Here is a 20903-nt window from a genome sequence, read left to right as displayed (position 1 = left end):
CAGAGTTTTATAATCATTGTAAACAAGTCATTACAGCTTAGGCGTGGCTTAGTTATCATTACTGCTTTATTCGTTTGTTGAGATATCCATGTGTAAGACTAATTGGTGCTAATGACTTAAAGTAAACAGAATAAGTTTCCTTTTCTGATCCCAAGAACGTGCAACATCAATTTGCTAACACTGTCGGACTGTTTAATATTTTTTTAACTGTGGTAATAAAATTGCATTTGAATATGAATAGCTCTTTGTATATCTCTAATTAGCTAACAGAATGGACATGCGTCGGTAAAGGCGATATTAGACGGTTCAATAGAATCAATTTCACTTCAGAGAATGTTTCCCTTTTCTTTCATTCAATGTTGACACTGCTTAGCCGGAATGATACAGAAATGAATGTTCACTTTGTTAACCGACTTCAAGATTTCAAAAGGAGGAGGTAATCAATTCGGTGTGTGTGTGTTTTTTTTTTATTGTTTGTTACTTCATAACTCCGTCATTTCTGAACCGATTATAAAAATTATTTTTTTGTTTGAATCTATACAGATTGGTCCCGTTTTTGTCAAAACTCAGTTCTGATGATGGGATCCATGAGGAATTGAGGGAACTCTTCAAATGTGAAAGGCATACATGTAGTGATTTTTGTAGTTTCTTTAACAAATCAAGCATTTACATTTTAAAAAGTGACATTTGATGAAGTGGAACTGCTGATGATGATCAGAATGGAACTCTTCAACGACGCACACTTTGGCGATTTGTCCTCTTCGCTGTGTTTGTTAAGCAAATTAGATTTTCAAGACAATTTTTTGTCAAGTTCGAGTTCTGACGATGGGGTCCATGAGGAATCGAGGGAAGGCATATATCTACATATATGCCTTTAACATTTGAGGAGTTCCCTCGATTTCTTTGCATGTTTGTCAAGCAGTTAGGTTTTCAAGATACATTTTTGTCGAGCTTGAGTTTTGATGATGGATTCCATGAGGAATTGAGGGCACTTCTCAACTCTTTTATGCAAACTTATAGCCAATTTTAAAAAATAGTCCAATACCCTATTGCGGGTATTTTACCAGTCTATTTAATTTGATTGTATGAAATCCAAAATCAACAATAATCTTTCTTTCACAGTCTCCCTCATTGAAGTCGGTTTTTTTTTTCTTAGAAATTATTTTATTTCATATAGCGGCAAATGAAGGCGTGTGTTGAATTAAGTTTAATTTTGTGATTACCTACTCAAAAAGTAAAGAAAAAAGGAGCAGTAAAAGTATAGACAGTGGTAGGTGCTACTCTGCGACCATGGATTGAAAGAAGAACTATATTTCGCGCCTCAGACATTTAGATGCATTACTGTTCAAGGGTCTGACGGGCTTATAGCAAAAAAAAACTCCAATAATATAAAATGAAAACGTGTAATCTGTCTTGTGGTAACAGGAATAAAAAAAAAGTGACATGCAAATTTTGAATAGACTTAATTTTCTATATGAGCGGCGATTGGCCTGTCTGACGTTTTGCGCGTTGATTTTGTGTAGGCGCTCCGTGACCCAGGTCATCATGCAAACATGCCCCCGGGCGTTGGAAGCTGGCCTTTCAACCAGACTCATTTGTTGTTATTGGGAGCGGACAAATCTTACTGAAGGACCTGCGAACTAAACCTCCTGCGGTCCTTATATCTGCCACTCTGGTAACTCCGTCGCTTCCAGGATGGACGGCGACGATACGACCCAGTTTCCACTTCAAGGGTGGCAAGTTGTCCTCCTTAATGAGCACCAAGGTGTTCAACTGTAGCACCTCATTGTTAGTGCGCCATTTTGTCCTGACTTGAAGCTCCGAGACGTATTCTTTGCTCCATCTGCCCCAGAAATGCTGCCGCAATTGCTCAATGCGTTGGTAACGGTTGAGGTAATTGTATTCATGCTCTCTGATGTCCTTGACCGGCAACGAGGTTAGAGGACGCCCAATGAGAAAATGCCCTGGAGTGAGCGGCAGCAGGTCTTGCGCGTCCGACGACATGGGAGTTAGTGGCCGAGAGTTCAAAACCGCTTCAATCTGGACCAGCACAGTGTTAAGTAACTCGTACGTTAAATTACAATCTCCCAGCACTCTTTTTAAATGAAATTTAGTCGATTTGACCCCAGCTTCCCAAAGACCTCCTGAATGTGGAGAATATGCCGGAATGAAATGGAAATTAATTTTTTCGTGAGCTGCAGCCTCAGCCAGCGAATCACAGTTGCTTTTTAAGAATTTTGATAGCTCATTGTATGCACCCACGAATGATGTGCCGTTGTCAGAATAAATGTCGGTTGGCAGACCCCTACGAGACACAAAACGACGCAATGCTGACAAGTAACTGTCACTGGTCAAATCGCCAACTAACTCCAGATGCACTGCTTTGGTGGTGAAACATACGAAAATGGCAATATACACCTTCACAAGTCTACATCCACGACCCTGACGACTAGCAGAAGTCAGAGGGCCCGCATAATCGACACCAACGGTTTTGAATGGCATACCAGGGATCAGACGCGAGGCGGGTAAGTTTCCCATTAACGGTGCTATAACTTGGCCTCTCATACGAACACATTTAAGGCATTTCTGGAAACAAGCTTTCGCTAAGTTAGTCCCACCGATTGGCCAGTATTCATCCTTAACTGAGGATAATAACAATTGCGGGCCTGCGTGCATTAACCTCTTATGCTCCGATTCAAACAATAATTTCGTGAATGGGTGCTTAGCATGAATCACAATCGGATGTTTTTTCTCGAATGAAAAATTAGAGTTATCGATTCGACCTCCTACGCGTATTATTTTCTTGTCATCCAAGAATACGTTAAGTTTAAGCAAAGGGCTCTTTTTTGGAAGAGGCTGACTGCTCAACAGAATATTGTATTCTGAGAATGATTCTGTCTGTGAGACTCTGATAGCTATAGTTAATGCGGTTCTCAGCTCGCTATCAGTTAAGTAAACTGTTGAGGCAATTTGCTTTCTACACAAACTCGCGAAGCGCACAACACAGGAGACTGTTCGAATAAGCCGTGATAAATTAGAGAACCGAGAAAAATCAATTAAGCCGTCACCGTTTTCTTCTCCCCGGTTGTTTGTAACGTTTGCGTGCAGTACAACTTCAGATCGAATTTCAGGTAGCGTTTCCACTACTACCGAACTTACCGGCCATAGTGATTTATCCTGTTGTAAAAAGGTAGGACCAGACCACCATATATCGAGAGACTTAAGGAGACTAGCAGGTATCCCACGAGAAACGTGGTCAGCAGGGTTTTCCTGTGTCGGCACGTGCCGCCATGTGCAGTTCCCCGTCTTTTCTAATATCTCCGCTACACGGTTGCGAACAAAAGGTTGTAACTTGCTAGGCAACATCCGCAACCATCCTAACACAATTGTGGAGTCTGTCCAAAACGTTATACTCTTAAAACTGATTCTTAATGAATCTACTACCTTTTCATATAACCTAACTCCAGCTAGCGCACCGGAAAGTTCAAGCCTCGGGATTGTCGTGGGTTTAATGGGAGCCACGCGGCTTTTGGCTAATAGCAGCCTAACCAGCACGTCCCCTTTCCTATTAGTGCTCCGCAAATATAAGCAAGCGCCATACGCCCGCTCGGACGCATCTGTGAAAATATGACATTCGACTTCCTCGTATGATTCACATAAAACTAACCGTGGGATACGGATATCATTGAGACAAGGTAGATCACGGACAATACCCTCCCAAATCTTGCTGATCTCAGGAGTTAACTTCTGATCCCATGAAAGTTTCTGTAGCCATAAATTCTGCAATAGCATTTTCATGAGGATAACACAAGGAGCCAGCACACCAGTGGGGTCGAATATTTGAGCCACTGCTGATAGCAAATCCCGTTTTGTTTTGCCGGCAACGGAACATTGACCAACAGGGAAACACAACTCATCAGACCCCGGCCTCCAGCTGAGTCCCAGGGTTTTACTAGGTTCAGTGCCAATATTCAAATCCAATTGAGACGAGTCAGAGTCCACCATGAGTTGAGGTTCATTTGATTTCCATTTTCTCAAATTCATACCCGCTGATGCTAGAGTAGAAGTAACCTGACTCTTAATAGAAAGCACTTGTTGCAAGTCATCCCCGCCAGTGAGCAGGTCATCGACGTAAAAGTCATGAATAATGACCTCGCGAACGACCTCATCCTTACACTCAAGACCCAGCTGTTTTAAACACCGTGTTGCCAAGAAAGGTGCACTGGCAGTTCCATATGTAACCGTGTTTAACTCAAAAATCTTTAAAGGTTTAGATGAATCATCCCGCCACAGGATCCGCTGCAGATACGTGTCATCAGGATGAACTACTATTTGCCTATACATTTTCTCTACATCCGCTGAAATAATGTACTTGTGCTGTCTGAATCGAAGCAGTATAGACAAAAGGTCATCCTGTACAATGGGCCCTACCATCTGAATCTTATTCAGGGATACCCCAGAGCTGGTGGGAGCGCTGGCATTAAAAACTACCCTCAATTTTGTAGTAGAACTCTCCCTTAAAATTCCATGATGGGGTATATAGTATGCTCCATACTTTAACTGAGACTCTTTGCACTCAGTCATGTGATTCAGTGACTCGTATTCCGCCATAAACTCCTTATACATGTCCCTGAAATTTGGACGTAAATCGATTCTACGTTCTAGTGATAAAAAACACTGCCTAGCGCGATTAAACGAATTCCCTAAAATGCTAGGATCCTCCTTCAACGGTAACCGTACGCAGAATTGTCCATTTTCTAGCCTAGTGACCGTTTCAGTGAAGTGCTTCTCACACGACTTTTCCTCAAGAGAATATTGAGAGTCTTTAGGACAGACCTCTTCTAGTTGCCAAAACCGTGCAAGTTGGGTTTGAACCTCATCATTAATCAAATCGGCACTTGTGTTAGAAATGACGTTCGCAAAATTACATTTGATTGCATGCGACGACGTCGATGCGTGACCGCTAATTAACGGACCTGCGACTATGTATCCTAATTTAGTCTCGCATAGCACCGTTCGCCCATCACCTAACTCAATTTTGTGTGACCCCAACAATCCCCAAAATAGATCACCCCCGATCAAAATATCAATTTCAGATGGGGTGTGAAAGTTGGGATCAGCCAAGCACAAATCGGACGGGATATTTAATCGCGATATATCGCGAGAGTCGATCTGATGATAAGGCGTGGGTTCAGTTATAGATGGCAGCACAGAACATATTAAACGAGTGGAGTAAGTATCATCCAACGATTTCATCGGTACTTGACATATTTTACCTACGGGCGTCTTCAACTTATTTACTCCTACAATCGATCTATCTACCTGATCAGCGTGTAAATTTAACTGACGGCACATCTTCTCAGTCATAATACTGGTCGCGCTACCATTATCCAACACCGCTTTTACTATAAATTCGCGGTTATTATGCCCATAGACCTTAATTAGTGCAGTTGCTAGTAGCACGACACCTTGCTTAGATGCGCACGATTGAGACGCTGCCGTGCTCATGCTAGCAGATAACGTAGTCACAGTCGCGCTCCCCGCCACCTGCGCCGGCGCAGTTCTTGTCTGTGCTCCAGACCGCTCGCACGAACTCGGTCCCGTTTTTAGGTTATGCTCTGCGACATGAATAAGCGAGTTATGTTTGCGCTTACATAACTTACAGCCGGCCTTCTTGCATTGGTTTGCATAGTGGCCGCTTCGAAAACAATTGAAACATATCTTATAAGACGGTAACAAGTTAAGCCGCTCGGCATTACTTAAAGCAAGAAACTGACCGCAGCTATTTAAATTGTGGTCACCATTACATTTCGGACACGGCTTAGACGACGAAGTGACACAGTGTTTAGTGGTTTGTGTAGAAAGCAAAGTCCTATGTTTCGACGCGATTTTAGCCGGCTGACTCGACTGACCGGCGCCCGAGGCGCTCGATAACTCCAAAGTTTCAATTAAGTCTGCACGATTACGCATGAAAGTGATAAAATTATCAAACGAAATAGGTACACTTTTATCTAAGCTTCCTTTGTGTTCCTCCCACTCACGATATGTCTTAGTGTCTAACTTGTTACTAATAATATGAATAAGAAGTGTGTCCCAGTGCTTGACAGGCTCACCTAGGGATTCTAAACATCTTAGATTTTTGTTTACATGATCTACAAGCCGTTTTAATTGCACGGACGACTCCTTTGTAATCGGCTCGACGTTAAACAGTGCAGATACATGATTTTGCAGTAGTAACCTTTTGTTATCATACCGCTCACATAGGAGTGTCCATGCGACCTCATAGTTGCTTCCAGAGAACTCAATAGAATGAATAACCAAGGCCGCAGAACCCTCCAACGATGCTCTCAAATAATGAAATTTATTAATGTTATCAATATCATCGTTGGAATGAATCAGACTTGTGAAAGTGTCTCGGAAACCTAGCCAGTTCTCGTATGAGCCTTGAAATTTGGGTAACTGAATAGTTGGCAGCTTGACCAGTTTACGATTACCTGAACCACTTTGCGACCCACGATTGCTACATAACTCAAATTCGTCACGTTTTTTATTAAAATTGTTGAGCATATCCTGGGCCCGCGAGAGTACGGAGAAATAATTATTTTGGAACTCGTCTCGCTCTGCGATATGTGCGTCCAAATTGTCACTGCTGCACTCTAACTGTGTCTGTACATCATCGTAAAGCTCATACAATGCCTCAATCTTACCTATGCGCATCTGCAACTGACTAGCCTCAGCTTGACTTAATGTCGATTCCTTCACTGTGCCTAGGTATGTAGTAAATAGGGTTAGTTGACCTTTGTAACTGCCTCTTTTGCGGATTAAATCCTTTTCATCGACCATTTTTGGGAAGCTGGTGTACGTAGACCTTGAATGTAAACAATTAATAGATGTAAGCACGATTATTGTAAATAATTTTATAATTAAAATTACACTTTGTGTTCAGTTTAGTCAATAAGCTAAAATAGTCTAGTTCGTAAGATTTTTCAATAAAATTGTATAATAAATAATTCGAAATCAGAAATAAATGTAAATAATTGATTGATTTGTGTAAAATAATGTTAAATATACTAAACTATTATCTTATTGTACCTATTAACAAAGAACATCCATTCGGAAATTATCATTCATATAAAATTATTCAATTTAAAATGCAATTATTATTTAAAATCCCTAATTCCTGTTAAAAAATCAATCCACAATACAAATAAATTAAAGCTAATGACTAGTCTCAAGTGAATACACGAATAACGGCAAGTTAACGGCCAAAGGTTAAGTTGACAAATTAAGGTGAGTTATTTAAACAATCAATGTAAATTCAATTAATTGCGTGTTATAACTTTACTAGCACATCAAAATAATAAATAATTGATTAGATTAATATCACGTTTACAAAAATACAACGACCTGAATTGCAATTTTAACTGACCTTAACTACCAATATAATTAATAAAATATCCACTAACCTGGAGTTCACTATAAATCCTAATACCTATATATACTACCTTTATAAGAGTGCTGGCCCTAATAACACCTAACACACTTAACACTGGTGGATTCCGACGTCCTGGTGATCTTCCTCAACAGAGCCTCGGCAGTTCGATGATATCCCCAGTGATAAATTAGTATTTTATACGTATTTCCCTTGGGTCCTCCAATAAATTGTGGTTCCTCTAATTATCTCCGGTTCGAAGGACCATGTTCAAGGGTCTGACGGGCTTATAGCAAAAAAAAACTCCAATAATATAAAATGAAAACGTGTAATCTGTCTTGTGGTAACAGGAATAAAAAAAAAGTGACATGCAAATTTTGAATAGACTTAATTTTCTATATGAGCGGCGATTGGCCTGTCTGACGTTTTGCGCGTTGATTTTGTGTAGGCGCTCCGTGACCCAGGTCATCATGCAAACAATTACTGAATTTACTGACAGCAACAGCCGACGAAGAATATGAGACAGAGAGCGAGTGAATGATGAAGAATAAAAAATATCCAACATTGTTGGATCGTAAACTTAGGAGATAGTTTGGATGGATTTTTTTTTACATTTTCCCTCATATTTATTTCATTGTAAAAAAACGTTTTCAATCCTATAATTTAAACTTTTTCAAACGATACCCCACGTGACCTAGTAGGTAACTAGACTTTTAAATTTTGGACCGCTCTCAAATTGAGCATATCCCATAGTAAATAAAAAATATCTCTTTCAATGCGTTCGGCTTAGCCTTGTTCATAACTATTCCAAAATACAAATAGATTGAGCAGGACATAGTCGCACGATAAGGGTTCCTTTTACTTTTTTGGTACGGAACCCTAATAAAATTTTTTAGAGTTTAAAAATATGAATGAATACCTACCTGTTTTTAATTTAATACATATTTCATGTATAACCAGTTTATGTCATTAATGTGTTATTTTGTTGTTACAGGTATGTATTTCCAGTAGAACGCCTCATATCATTGTCATGCATTGTCTACAGTATGTATGCCAACAGTACTTGTCTACCCTAAAATAATATTTTTCAATGTTATACTTCAGTCAATGTAATTATGCTCAGCATTATAAGCTCTGTAGGGCTAAGATGGTCGGCTCTTTATCATTTGTCACCATGGCTGTCACGTTCTAAAAAGTATGTATAAGCGCGAAAGTGACAGGCATAGTGACAAGTGATAAAAATGGAACCATGCTGCCACTGCAGGTCAGTATACCGATATTGAGAATCTGAGAGTATGGAAGCGTCACCTCCCTAACCCTCAAATTCTTCTGAAAATATTGGGTACGTTGCTGGCAACATAACCGTCAAAATACTCTGAAAATTGACGCGCCGCTGCACTTAGTCAGTGCCAGAGAACTTACCGGTAAAAACGTAAATCGAAAGTTCATTATATGCCTCTCTATCGCTCTTGCATATTCGAGCGATAGAGAGGCTGATAAAGAAATTTCGATTCTCGTTTTTCGCGGTAGGGCCTCAGGTCGCTGCAGAATAAGCTTTGACGGACGCTACATTTAGAATGTTGTGACACTGAGCCTATACTTAGCGCAAACTTTCCACTTTGTCCAAGCCATTTACCTACATAGTTTAACTGTTCCAACATCTATTAAAAGGTACTTTAAATAGATGCTTACATAATGTATGAATTGCTTCAAGGCATCGACCTCAGTGTTTATAAACAGATTGTTATAAGCCTACGGCTTTAAACTAAGATATAGCAGTACATACAGTAGGCGACAATGTTTATTTTGACTAAACGTGTATTATAAATATATCTAATTGCTCTAGGTAAGTATAAAATGGAGATGCCTCTTTAACTTTGCTCAACCCGTTACCATCAAGATGTCGTCTCTTTGACGTCCCCAATCCAAGTGTACGAGTCTGTACTCCACTCTCTTTAGCTTCCACTTACCACTGCCACTTGCTAACTCAAGTATTGCCAGGGAAGTCATTAAACATTACCCATCACCCTGATATTAAACTTAGGTATTTTAAGAATGTTGCCGAGTAAAATTCATATTTGCATACACTATTTGGTGCAATTACTAAAAAATCATGACACGTGTACTGTGTACTAACATTTTGATGGTGTTCATAATAATATGATGGTGTGTTATGTTTTGAGATATCCTTGTCACATAATTCGATCTGGAGAGTCTGCCGAGTGTATGGCTCATTATGATATTCCTCTCAGGATTCTAACATTAATTCAAAATAAATTAAACTTAAGTAACATCAATGAAATTCAACGTTTTATTAGCTACAGGTAGTAAACGAAAACAAATATCAAATGACCTACAATTACACAAGTAATTCATTATTGTTGTAGCATTGGTTCAATGTGACCCATAATTCGATTTTGTTTGAACGTTCATGCACCAGTTTGGTCTGCTTTGTCAACTATACAAACAAGTCAGTTCGACCGTTATTGATTTCAATTATCCTATTCACGAAATTTCCACCTAGTTCTGCTACCCATTACAATAAGGGTTGTCAAACCCTCACACAAAGTAATAATTGTGTTCTAAGATAGGTTATTTTATCATATGTATAAAGTACAGATAATATCATTATTGCCATGAACTTTATTCACTGAGGGTCTGAGGCGTCATTCATACTAAGACGTAAGACGATTTAGGGAGGGAGGAGGTCGAACATGTCTTATTTATTCTTACAAGGGAGTGGGAGGGGGTTTTCATAGTTCTTACGTAAGATCACAAGGGTTTTTTTTTAATTTCAACGAAGTAATGTTTAAAATAATACTATCACACTCTATGCTATCAAACACGGTACAGAGTTAGCTTAGACGGGCTCGAGTACCTTTGTAGGTACAAGGTAATGTTTCAAAAATGTTTTAATAAACACTAAAACTAACCAAACGTGTATTTATTTTTCCTTTGGATTCTTACGTTATACGAGTATAGGGGGCGGGGGACGGCCTATTCTTTTGTTTTCTTACACCCGTAAGACGTAAGGGGAGGGTGTCAAAAACTGGCAAAAATCGTCTTGCGTAATAAATTAATGTCGCCTGACCAGAGCAAAATCCGCAACGCAGGTTTCTTCCAAAGTTCACAAAGAACACCCGTAAAGTTTGTCCAATATTTCTCAAAAGTAGAATTAGCCACGGGCATCGTCACATAGCATCATTGAAAATTAAAGCAGATACAAAACACAATATCGTCGTTAAAAGTTACAGCAACTTATTTATAAATCAAAAATGAAACAAAAATATAGATAAGTAAATCTCATGATATGAAAAAGATCTGACATATTTCTTACTTTATATGATATTTTCGGACCGGCCGCGTTGGAGGATCTAATCGAAAAATTAAACTTGACATTGACATTGACAGTTCTCACAAATAAGTAGGTAGATGCTGCCCTCTGCTGTTTTACGCACTATGGTCAGTGAAAAACAAACATGTGTGTTTGTTAACTATCCTGACATCATCATAGCGGCTAGTAGCAATTTGTGTTGTAAACTTAAAATCTTTTAAAGGCAGATAGATATCCATAAAATCCTGCCAAAAAAATGCCCCATCTAGAGTTCAACTTAAATCAAGATTGAATACAATCGGCTCGTACTTACTACTCGTACGTACTAAGTAGCATAGACACAACATGTTAGTTTTAACGGGGTCAATGAAAACAATAGACCGGCATACGTCATCAATGAGTCACTAACATACGATAATCCCACCATCAGTTGGCTCTATCTTTTCGAAACAATAACGTGCTTTACGTACGGAATGGGAATCGGGATCTTGATATCGAGTTCGGCTCTGTTCATCATCATTCGCTTGCCCTTATCTCATTCATTTGGGGTCGGCGCAGCATGTCTTTTTCTTCCATACCTCTCTCTCGCTCGTCATCTCATCATTCACTCGGCTCAGTTGCAATGTAAAAAGAGGACCTCTCATCTTCAAACACTTTTGACTTTACGTCTTCCGATTTTATTGTATTGTATATCTTTATTTGCTAGAATCATGGTTAACACAGATGTTACATCAAAATGTTAGTCCAGCACAATTCTGCCGACTTACGGCGTGCAAATTTTACTATAAATACTTAATGACTAACATGCGTTTACTCTATATTTACATTTCATGGATTAATTATTACTTAATAATGTCAATATTTATAATTTGTTAGTTACAAAAAAAAATTAAAAACAAAATGAGTATGATAATTAACAAATGTCCTACAGAATACATTACATTAATTAAATTATAATTAGGTACAAACATTTTAAATACAATTAAATTTACAGCTCTTTATTGCGCGTAATTATTAAATCTACAGTTGGTTTCTTTTAAGAATTCTTTCACTGAGTAAAAGCACTGCTCTATCAACCATAAACTAAGTTTTTTGCAAAAACTGTTATAATCCATATCCGTAATTTGTTTTGGTATCGAGTTATAGATCAAACAAGCCATGTAGTAGCAGTTTTTACGGTACAGTTTTAGTTTTGGGGCGGGCATGATTAAATTAACTTGAGTTTCAGCTCTCCGGTTGAAATTGTCGTTTGGCTTAAATAGTGACATATTTGCCTTAACTACTTTAGCTGTTTCAAAGATTAACAAATGAATAGCAATGTTAATTATACATATTATGTGTGATAAAGAATTATTGACGACCGTACTATGAGGACCGTTCTGGCCTAGTGGGCAATGACCCTGCCTATGAAGCCGATGGTTCTAGGTTCAAGTCCCGGTAAGGGCATTTATTTGTGTGATGAACACGGATTTTTGTTCCTGAGTTTTGGGCGTTTTCTATGTAAGTGGTTAAAGTGTTTATATATTATATAATTTATATATATATCGTTATCTGAGTACCCACAACACAAGCCGTCATGAGCTTACTGTGGGGCTTAGTAATTTCATTTCATCATCATCATATACTCAAACCAGCCATTAACCAGCAATTTGCCTGAGCATCACTTTCTTTAGGAGTTAGAAGATTAAGTAATATTCTAGTACTTTGGAGGATAATTTCTCTCAATAGGTTGAGTTTGGGCAGCTAAAAAAAAATCGTAGTATTTTTTTTTTAGCTGCCCAAACTCAACCTATTGAGAGAAATTGTCCTCCAAAGTACTAGAATATTACTACCAGGAAAGGTACCAAACTGTCTGGTACCGATTTGATTTATATTTATAAGTGTCTATAAATCTAAACTGTATATATTAGACACAAGCATCCTATGTTTCTCTTAATGCACTTTGAAGGCCGTGATAGTGCAACAGCAACAAACCATATTGTTTACCTTGATGGTAATCCACGCAAACAAGATTATCGAGAACAAAAGCGGGGCTAAGCTGCATTAAGATAAGTGGAGTTACAGGAGATGAAAGCATGTGTCGTGTAATGTAATATGACGCTAATGGGTTTGCATTGAAGTGAAGTGTCCTTTGTACGGGGTACGGAATTTTATAATCTAAATCTGTTATGAAAGAAAAAGGTGTCATGTTTAGATGTTAGGTACGGATTTTGATGAACGTTGCAATGAAGATAGCTTTTTTTATAGCTTAGAGTGTCCCACTGCTGGCCAAAGGGCTTCCCCTGCACTTTTATAAACAATGCTGATTCAGGTACACAAATGTTGACCAGTTGAGAAATGCGTTTAGAGCGTCCAATGTCGCTCCTTAAGTAGGTTAGCTCTTAGGAAGATAGTTCATGACCAGGACATAAACTATACTTTTTTATTCTGGGAAGGGTTGAAATAAGAGATAAATGTAAAGGGGCCCACTGATTGCCAGTTCGCCGGACGATATCGGCCTGTCAGTTTTTCGCGATTAGTCATCTGTTGCGCATAACTGACAAGCCGATATCGTCCGGCGAACTGGTAATCAGTGGGCCCCTTTAGTACGAAATGACTCGTCATTTGTTTTTCGGTGGAGGAAAATATAAGTGATGTAACCTCACCAAACGGGCCGAGTCGGAACTCGTCGAAGTGCATTTTACATTGAGTCCATTAGGATACCTCTCGCCGCTTGCGCCACTGCCACTACCCCCGGTGTCTTTAGTTAGTTTTGCGAACCGTAGACCTCTAAAATTTCCAGCAATCCTTATACTTAACTGATATAGATCAATGATGAGAGTTATATATATTTTGTCGTGTTTCAAACTATTTCGAAATGTTTTACGAGTATTCATCATGATGGCATATAGTATTTCCTATGAACACTTATTGTTGTGTGAGCTAATCCAAAGGACAAATGCAATAAGGACTCATTCATAGGCCATAACATAATAAAGTATGTCAGCGCGCCAATCTCCGCCCATACCTACACTCATAGTAATAAACCTCGATTGCTCACTCGCTTCATCCACGCAAATAGCTGGAGCGATAAGAACTGAGCAATAAAATAAGCAATCGCACTCGTACCTCGTTATGTCGCGCGTGAGCCATGGTAAGATAATAACATTAATAACTGTGCGAGACTGCGAGATTTCCCCGGACATAGTCAGGATTTTTCGGCCTTTGTCAGGATTGCGGGGGGACTTGAGAGTGTCAGGGTTTTTCAGAAAGCTCAACTAACCACTAGAAGTTGGCGAAAAGTTTGGAGTTGGACAGCGGAAAGGGAAGGCTCTACTACATAGCTACAACAACAAAATATTATGGCGAGTTAAAGGGGCTAATTCTCTACGAAAGGTTTTAGAATAAAGTATATAATGGTCGGATTTTTGGACAAATGACGGTCTTGTAACGACGTTTATCTTACTATCTCACTCTATCCTATAACTTGATATGATAGCTGACAAAGTCGTGTAGACGCGGCCCGCGGCTTTATAAACATAATTGGCTGTTTGGATTTTTCTTACTAGTTAATTTTTTTAAGTAAAAAACAATACAGTAATTAACTACCCGTCCGCTAAAGCAGGACATTAATGGTTTGAATTTCACCATAAAGAAGAACTTCCCGTACTATTTTTGATACAATAAGGGGAACATTTCCGAGCATATTGGATGTTTTTGGTGACAACACCTACCCGCTTAGCAATTTCTACAACCGATGGTATGCTTAAATCGATTTTTTTTATTAGATGTTTGATCGACAGAACTTTATGTAATCGTGTGTGACTAGTTAGTTATTTCGCTCGATCGGAACCTCAACCTAGGGACTTTACTTAATAATTACAAAATTACATAAAGTTCGCTTGATAGACAATATAATAGAAAATACGAGTAGAAAGGCTAGGAATCCACACCATCGGTTTCTGTGTGAAAACTAAGAAAAAATACTGTATTTACAAGTTTTATCTAAGTGTATAAAGTACGATAATAAATGGCTCTTCTTCTTCTCTCGTGTCGAGGTTCCCCTAAACAGTGGATGCCCAGAAAGCAGCCAGCTGATGATTGACAGATGCACAAATAAATGGCTCCGTGGACCATCAACTTGCAAGGATAGCATCATTTCATGTGTTAGCGTGTCATGCCTAAAAAAACACTTGTTTCCATATTAGAAAGACTGTGCACATCCAGTTTTAAGGATCCAATTGATTTTAGAACTTCATTTTTAGAATCGCGTGAGTGTGAAAGAGACTGATGGTTTATTTCCTGCGATATAGTTAATTATACCTCTGAAATCAGAACGGACACCGAAAAGCCAAGCCTATAAAACTATTGACACTCAATAAAACCTCCTGAAATAGTCACAATAGGAAACGGCGGCATTTCAACGATAGCTTGAATACCTAACATTATACTGACTAGAACTAATCGGTTAAGTGAAACTAACTCATGAAATGAAGCTAAGTAATTATGCTTATTGATTAATCACTTCAGCAATTTATCTAATTGGACATAATTAGTTTTTAACGTTAGATCGACACATGCAAAAAATAGAATGAAGACGTTAATAAGTACCCAAGTATTAGGTTCGTCATCTTTTTCTAACCAAATGTTTTGGTATTTCCATTAAAACTCAGAATGGGTCTAAGTGGTCTAACCACCTACACTATTTAGGTACATATATCAAATAGGTGCAAAAGAAAAGAAGAATTTTCTTATTCGAAATCATTGACATTTCGAAGGCATAAATAAATACATTTCACGCATGTCAGTGGAATTCGATGCTACGTATCACTATGGTCCTCTTTAGTGTTTCAATATTATCCAGATTATTTACTTTTTCCTAGATTGAGGGAAAAATCTAGGTGAATAAAAATAACTCTTAATTTTACTTCAAAAATAACGTCATTTTCCAGGCACAGTTTTAAATAGTCGACGGATAGACTATGATAGCCGAGCATACATTATGAAGTATTATTGACTGCCCTACTAGCTTACATACTGATGTGTCAGTGTCATTGCGGTTACTTGCGAAAGAAACGCGGTTTCATCCGCACCAATCAAGGGCTTGAATGAAATGTGTTTCAGTAACTTGAGAAGAAGTAAGCAAAATATATCTAAATGCTAATCTAAATCTCAAGTCTCATCGTCAGTGGGATTAAAGGAAATTGACTTTTTAAAATGGGTTTAGAATTTTACACAGAAACAGTCTTACGGTCAAGCTGTATATTCTTTACCTGACCCTAGGGTCACACCCTATGTCATGTTTTGATGCGACCGGGCTGCATGATTTAAGCAGCGTCTGTACGCAAGGGACAACGTCTCTCGTGGCTGTATAAATAAGTTTGCGACCGCATTTGAGGCAGTTGAGTAAAGGGTCATGTGCCTGATAGTGTCTCCTTGCGCGATTTCGGGAACCTTATTCAACGAATCGTATGATTTCGTAGTAAGATCAATGTTATTCAGACATGTTTAGTCTCTATTACTAAGTACCTATTTAATTGTCCGAGTGTCATCGTCACGGATACGTCTGGGAGGACATCGTCAAATCTCATTTCTGTCCAATCGGGGCTTAAAAATAGGTTCTAAAAACAATTCGAGGAAGTGGGAGTGTGCGTCTTGTAATCTTGTTGCTCCAAGCGCGAGGGCATTAGGAAAGGCAATAGCTGGCCAGAATTTTACAGCTATATGCCTACAACAGTCCAGCATGTTCAATTTCTTGTTTTATGGACGCAGCAGTACGCACCATGAAAATTAGTATCATGTTTTGTAACTGGTCCCAGATCTGTCATCACCCGCGTCCGCAAACTTGAACAAGCGTGAAATAGCGATTATCCTTCATTGTTCCATTCCGTCCGTTTTATTGTTCTCTTGTCAACGCTCGTGTATTTACTATTTACTTAGCTAGAATGAGGACAATGCCAAAGAACGCCAACTATTATTCCGTGGATTGTATACTCCGCGATTGTTCAGAAGCGTACCGGTGTTATAATAGGTTAAGTCATTTGTCACACAGAAATTGCACGTTTGTCCGTTCGTTACATATGAATGTAGATGCCGATTATTGAACATATTTCAGCTATTTTTCATCGCCGTCCAAGTTGATTAATAAGCAGGCGAGAGATCATGATCTGTCAATTTGTTTCATCGCTAAATTACCTTTGGTCATCTCCACAAACAACTAATAACTTTCATGGTTCCATTTTAGATTTGATTTCTACACATGTAGGTTCTTACATCTGTTAGAACTTCGATACAACCCTAGAACAGTCATTGTGACTTATTCTACCTTTCCACTGAACCAATAGCATTGATTGCAATTCATTAGAGCGGAGAAGAAATGTGGATTTCAACCAATGCTATTTATTTCCGCACGTCTCTCATCTCCGCCTTCTGAGGCGATCGAAAGGCAGTCTATTAGGCTGGTATCATCATTTCATTAGTGTTTGCGAAGCATTTGAAATTCTTGATCGTTCTTCCTAGTCATTATCATTACTGTATTGGGACGAAGTTCCTTATTGCACGGTACGGACTTGGCGGATGGGGGCTAAACGAAAAAAAAATCAAGTTTTCCGTCATGACCCTTTCTTAACTTCATTCCAACCGAGTGTTCCACGACTCACGCATTTTTTTTATTTGATTTATTTATTTACTACTTTGTCTGATTTCAAGTAGTTGTCCCAAATCCCATTTCACATAAATCTGTATAAATTTATAATGGAAAATACTTGGCTAACATAGTTTCAGACGGCTACTCGTTCTAGTATTAACTTACCAGAATGAGGGCGTTGGCAGCGTTACAAACAGCGTTGGTAATGTATTATACTGTGAAATCCAACCCATACTAGGATATAAATAACCTAAAGGATTCCGTTGGGTATCATTCGAGATAGTTAAAAAAAGTGTTTCATTATAAGTATAGTTAGTTGGTATCTTGGTATGCAACATAAAGATATAAAGAAATGTAGACCGGACATCTAATCGGCTAACTATTCATATATGTTTGCGGTCGCGTTTAATTACGAAAACCTTTACAAGTATAACGTGTATAAAAATACACGTTATACTGAGACAGTAGTATTTTCCGCAGACCGCAAACGTATTTTCTGAGAATGATCGCAGAAATGTTAATTCAAATGTGTCATCAGACGGTCAATCACAATACGATTTTTCTGTGTTAAGGTTACATTCGGATTCAGACTGCACCTTCGTTACTAATTACTGCTGCTTTTGCTGTGGATTGCATTACTGCATTGCAGATGTAGATTTCCTTAAATTATTTTAACATTCACATCGTGTTTTCGTGTATGCTTGTTTGCCACCGACGTGGTATAATATAAAAATATTAATACATACAATTCACACGCGTCTTCTGTAAATAGTATTATTTTTTATAATATGTAAGTCTTAATCAAGGGCAATTTTGATGTTTCCGTGTTTTTAAGCTTTTCATTCGAAAGCTAACAACAAAAATGACTATAATATTTCGTACTCATTCAGACTGCAACTTCACAGGCATATTCGAACGTACACTGACATCAAAATTTTCTCGTGCAATTTGCTCGCACTGTCCGTACATGTATTGGCGCGAGGGAAACGCACGATCACTAAATAATATCATTCAGATATCATTCTAAAGTCAGTGCCCGTTCGAATTGGCCTGTTTGTTATGATAGTTAGTACCTGCACGTTAAGAGTTTCTCACGTTTCCGTCGTAATTATTACCGAAACAAAAGTCAAATGCAAAACAGTGGTGCAATGCCGTGTAAATGACACTGGTGTCGTAATAGGCGTAATGTTTTAAGGCGACGAGTTGGAAAATGAAAACTTAGAACAATTTAGATTTGTTTAACTGTTCTGTTAATTCACTAAAAAGTGCTTTTCGGTAAAAAAATTTTTCATTATTTATGATACTTTGCGATAAATATGTACACTTAAACTTTATTATCAATACTTATGTACCTATGCTATGGGACAGGTCGATTCACGAAAATGGGCGAGGATTTCTTATAAAATAAATTTGACTGAATTGTACACAAAACGTGCACCGCCGGCTCTCGTGAGTCTACCTATACCTTCAAACTTAACTACCTAGTGCCTATTTTTGTTTGTTATTTTATAGACTACAATTTATATACAATAAGGAAACTCCAGGTCTTCATTTAAGAAATATTCTTGTAAAATTATTTGTAAACGACTGTTTGTTTCTTAATTAAATAAATAAATTTACCTTATTCATACAAGTTTATAAGCCTGAATTCCCTAGTTAATTAACTACATATAAAAGAGCAAAAATGACAGCGTATTAGCTAACTGGGGTTTATGAATAACGCCATATGGTAAGCTTTGACATGAAAGAACATGTCTTCATATTTTACGCGACTTATTTAGGTTAGGTTCGTCACGTCATCATTGTCCTTCAAAAAAAATTTTTTTTTCATCTAACATTTTTTGTCATTGTGTCAAAAGACCCTGTTTCTACACGGGACCAAATTTGTATTTGGTAAGTCCTCTATGCCAATTTTGCGCAACGCAGTTGTCTGCGTTGCGCAAAATTGGCATAGAGGACTTAAGCATATATAAATAGCGTCTATGAGTATGACGCATATGACCATTGTGAGTTCACTGTGACGACTCGACGAACTAAGTATTTTTCACTTTCATATTTTCTAAGCTTAACGTGAGGTCTACAGCCCATAGAGTCACTAGTACTAATGTTCCTTACCGCTCAAAAGATAATTTTAAAAATTTGTGATTTCAAATTATTTTCTGTCAAAACCATAATTTTTTGAAATTAAATAAATTGGAATGATAGGTCTCATTTTAATTATAAGCGGCGTGCAACTCTAAGTATAGTTCAATTTGTGCGTACAATTCATTCAACCGCTAATGCATACATGGTAGGATCGTATAGATGTTAGTATACGCGTGCGCCTGTGAGGGACAGAACATACGCAATGCGACAAAATTAAAAACGCGTTTTAAAATTTCTGACAACAGTGACAACATACCAAAAACAACCTACGTAATTTGTTCGGGTTATTTGTTGCCCACCATAAACCGTACTGAAATTCTTTATTCTTTATTCATTCATAACAATAAAATATTGTGTTGAACATAGCTTAAAATTAAAACATTATGTGCATAAATGTACGGTTGGGAAAAAAAACTGTGATAAGGACAAACGCTTTCTCTGGTACTCTTACTGAAAGATACATAAGACTATCCCGTTCTGTCAGTTCCCCCCACCATCACTCATGCCCAATCCAGTCACAATCCACTTTTTCCAAGACCCTCACCATGAGCAGGCTACATACGCAGCCTTAAACGCTAATAGCGACTGTGTCAACTAAACTCAATGCATTTAGCTTGAATCCATTTTTAGTACGAGGGAGACGCATTATGAGTTAGTTTACGCAGTTACTAGCGAATATGTCAGTGTCAATTTCGTGGTAAGGGTGCTTGAACTTGAAAATAATACTATTTATTTTCCATAAACTTTCCGACCCGACAGACTTGACATTGCATTTACCAAGGAATTGTTGCAAAGTTAAATAAGAAAACTAAATCCAATACTTAGAGCGTATGCGAAGGAACAATAATGGTGGGCCGAGTAGGGTGACAATATGTTATTTCCAAAAAAGGTTTTTTTTTATATTTAGAAACCAAACAGTCGTATAAACATATCAACAATGCAATACAAACGATGTACCACAACAAAAGGAAAATACAACAAAAAGACCTGGAGGTTCATAAATTATGTTAACTGAAATAAATAATATAGTTATATAGCTAATCTATAAACACTGATTTAAACTTTCAAGATTTTTACACATTAATCACATTATTAATTACGCCCTCGGATCTTTATCGCGTATTTACGTTTTAAAATTACCTCCGACGTTTCGAGGACAGGCAATATCCCCGTGGTCTCGGGAAAAGGCTAGTTTTTCGAACTACCCACACTTGGTCTTGTTTATTTATTTATTTATTTATTTATTTAAACTTTATTGCACACATAAAGAAAAATGTACAAATGGCGAACTTAATGCCAAAAGGCATTCTCTACCAGTCAACCATTGGGTCAAACAGAGACATTTGTGTATGTTGGTGCAGGAAAAA

At 38.0% G+C, this 20903-nt stretch overlaps 2 protein-coding genes and 1 long non-coding RNA gene across 4 annotated transcripts in view; 2 read left to right on the top strand and 1 right to left on the bottom strand.

Annotated features, from left to right (window-relative positions):
* Positions 1-20903, top strand: part of LOC133520260 (uncharacterized) — a 380113-nt gene that overhangs the window by 47049 nt on the left and 312161 nt on the right. The gene's annotated exons all lie outside the window — the stretch shown is intronic.
* LOC133520246 (protein GDAP2 homolog) overlaps positions 1-20903 on the top strand; it is a 148897-nt gene that overhangs the window by 36550 nt on the left and 91444 nt on the right. The window lies entirely within an intron of this gene.
* On the bottom strand, positions 1392-7718 carry LOC133520395 (uncharacterized). The gene is made up of 2 exons (XM_061854786.1): positions 7467-7718; positions 1392-6868 (listed from the first exon to the last, which is right to left on the bottom strand). The coding sequence occupies exon 2, from the start codon at positions 6841-6843 to the stop codon at positions 1582-1584; it is 5262 nt and encodes a 1753-aa protein (XP_061710770.1). The 5' UTR covers positions 6844-6868; positions 7467-7718; the 3' UTR covers positions 1392-1581.

This window comes from Cydia pomonella, chromosome 8 (genome assembly GCF_033807575.1).
Source record: "Cydia pomonella isolate Wapato2018A chromosome 8, ilCydPomo1, whole genome shotgun sequence".
NCBI lineage: Eukaryota > Metazoa > Arthropoda > Insecta > Lepidoptera > Tortricidae > Cydia > Cydia pomonella.
Note: the sequence above shows the minus strand (reverse complement) of the source record. Positions and strands in the feature narration are given on the sequence as shown.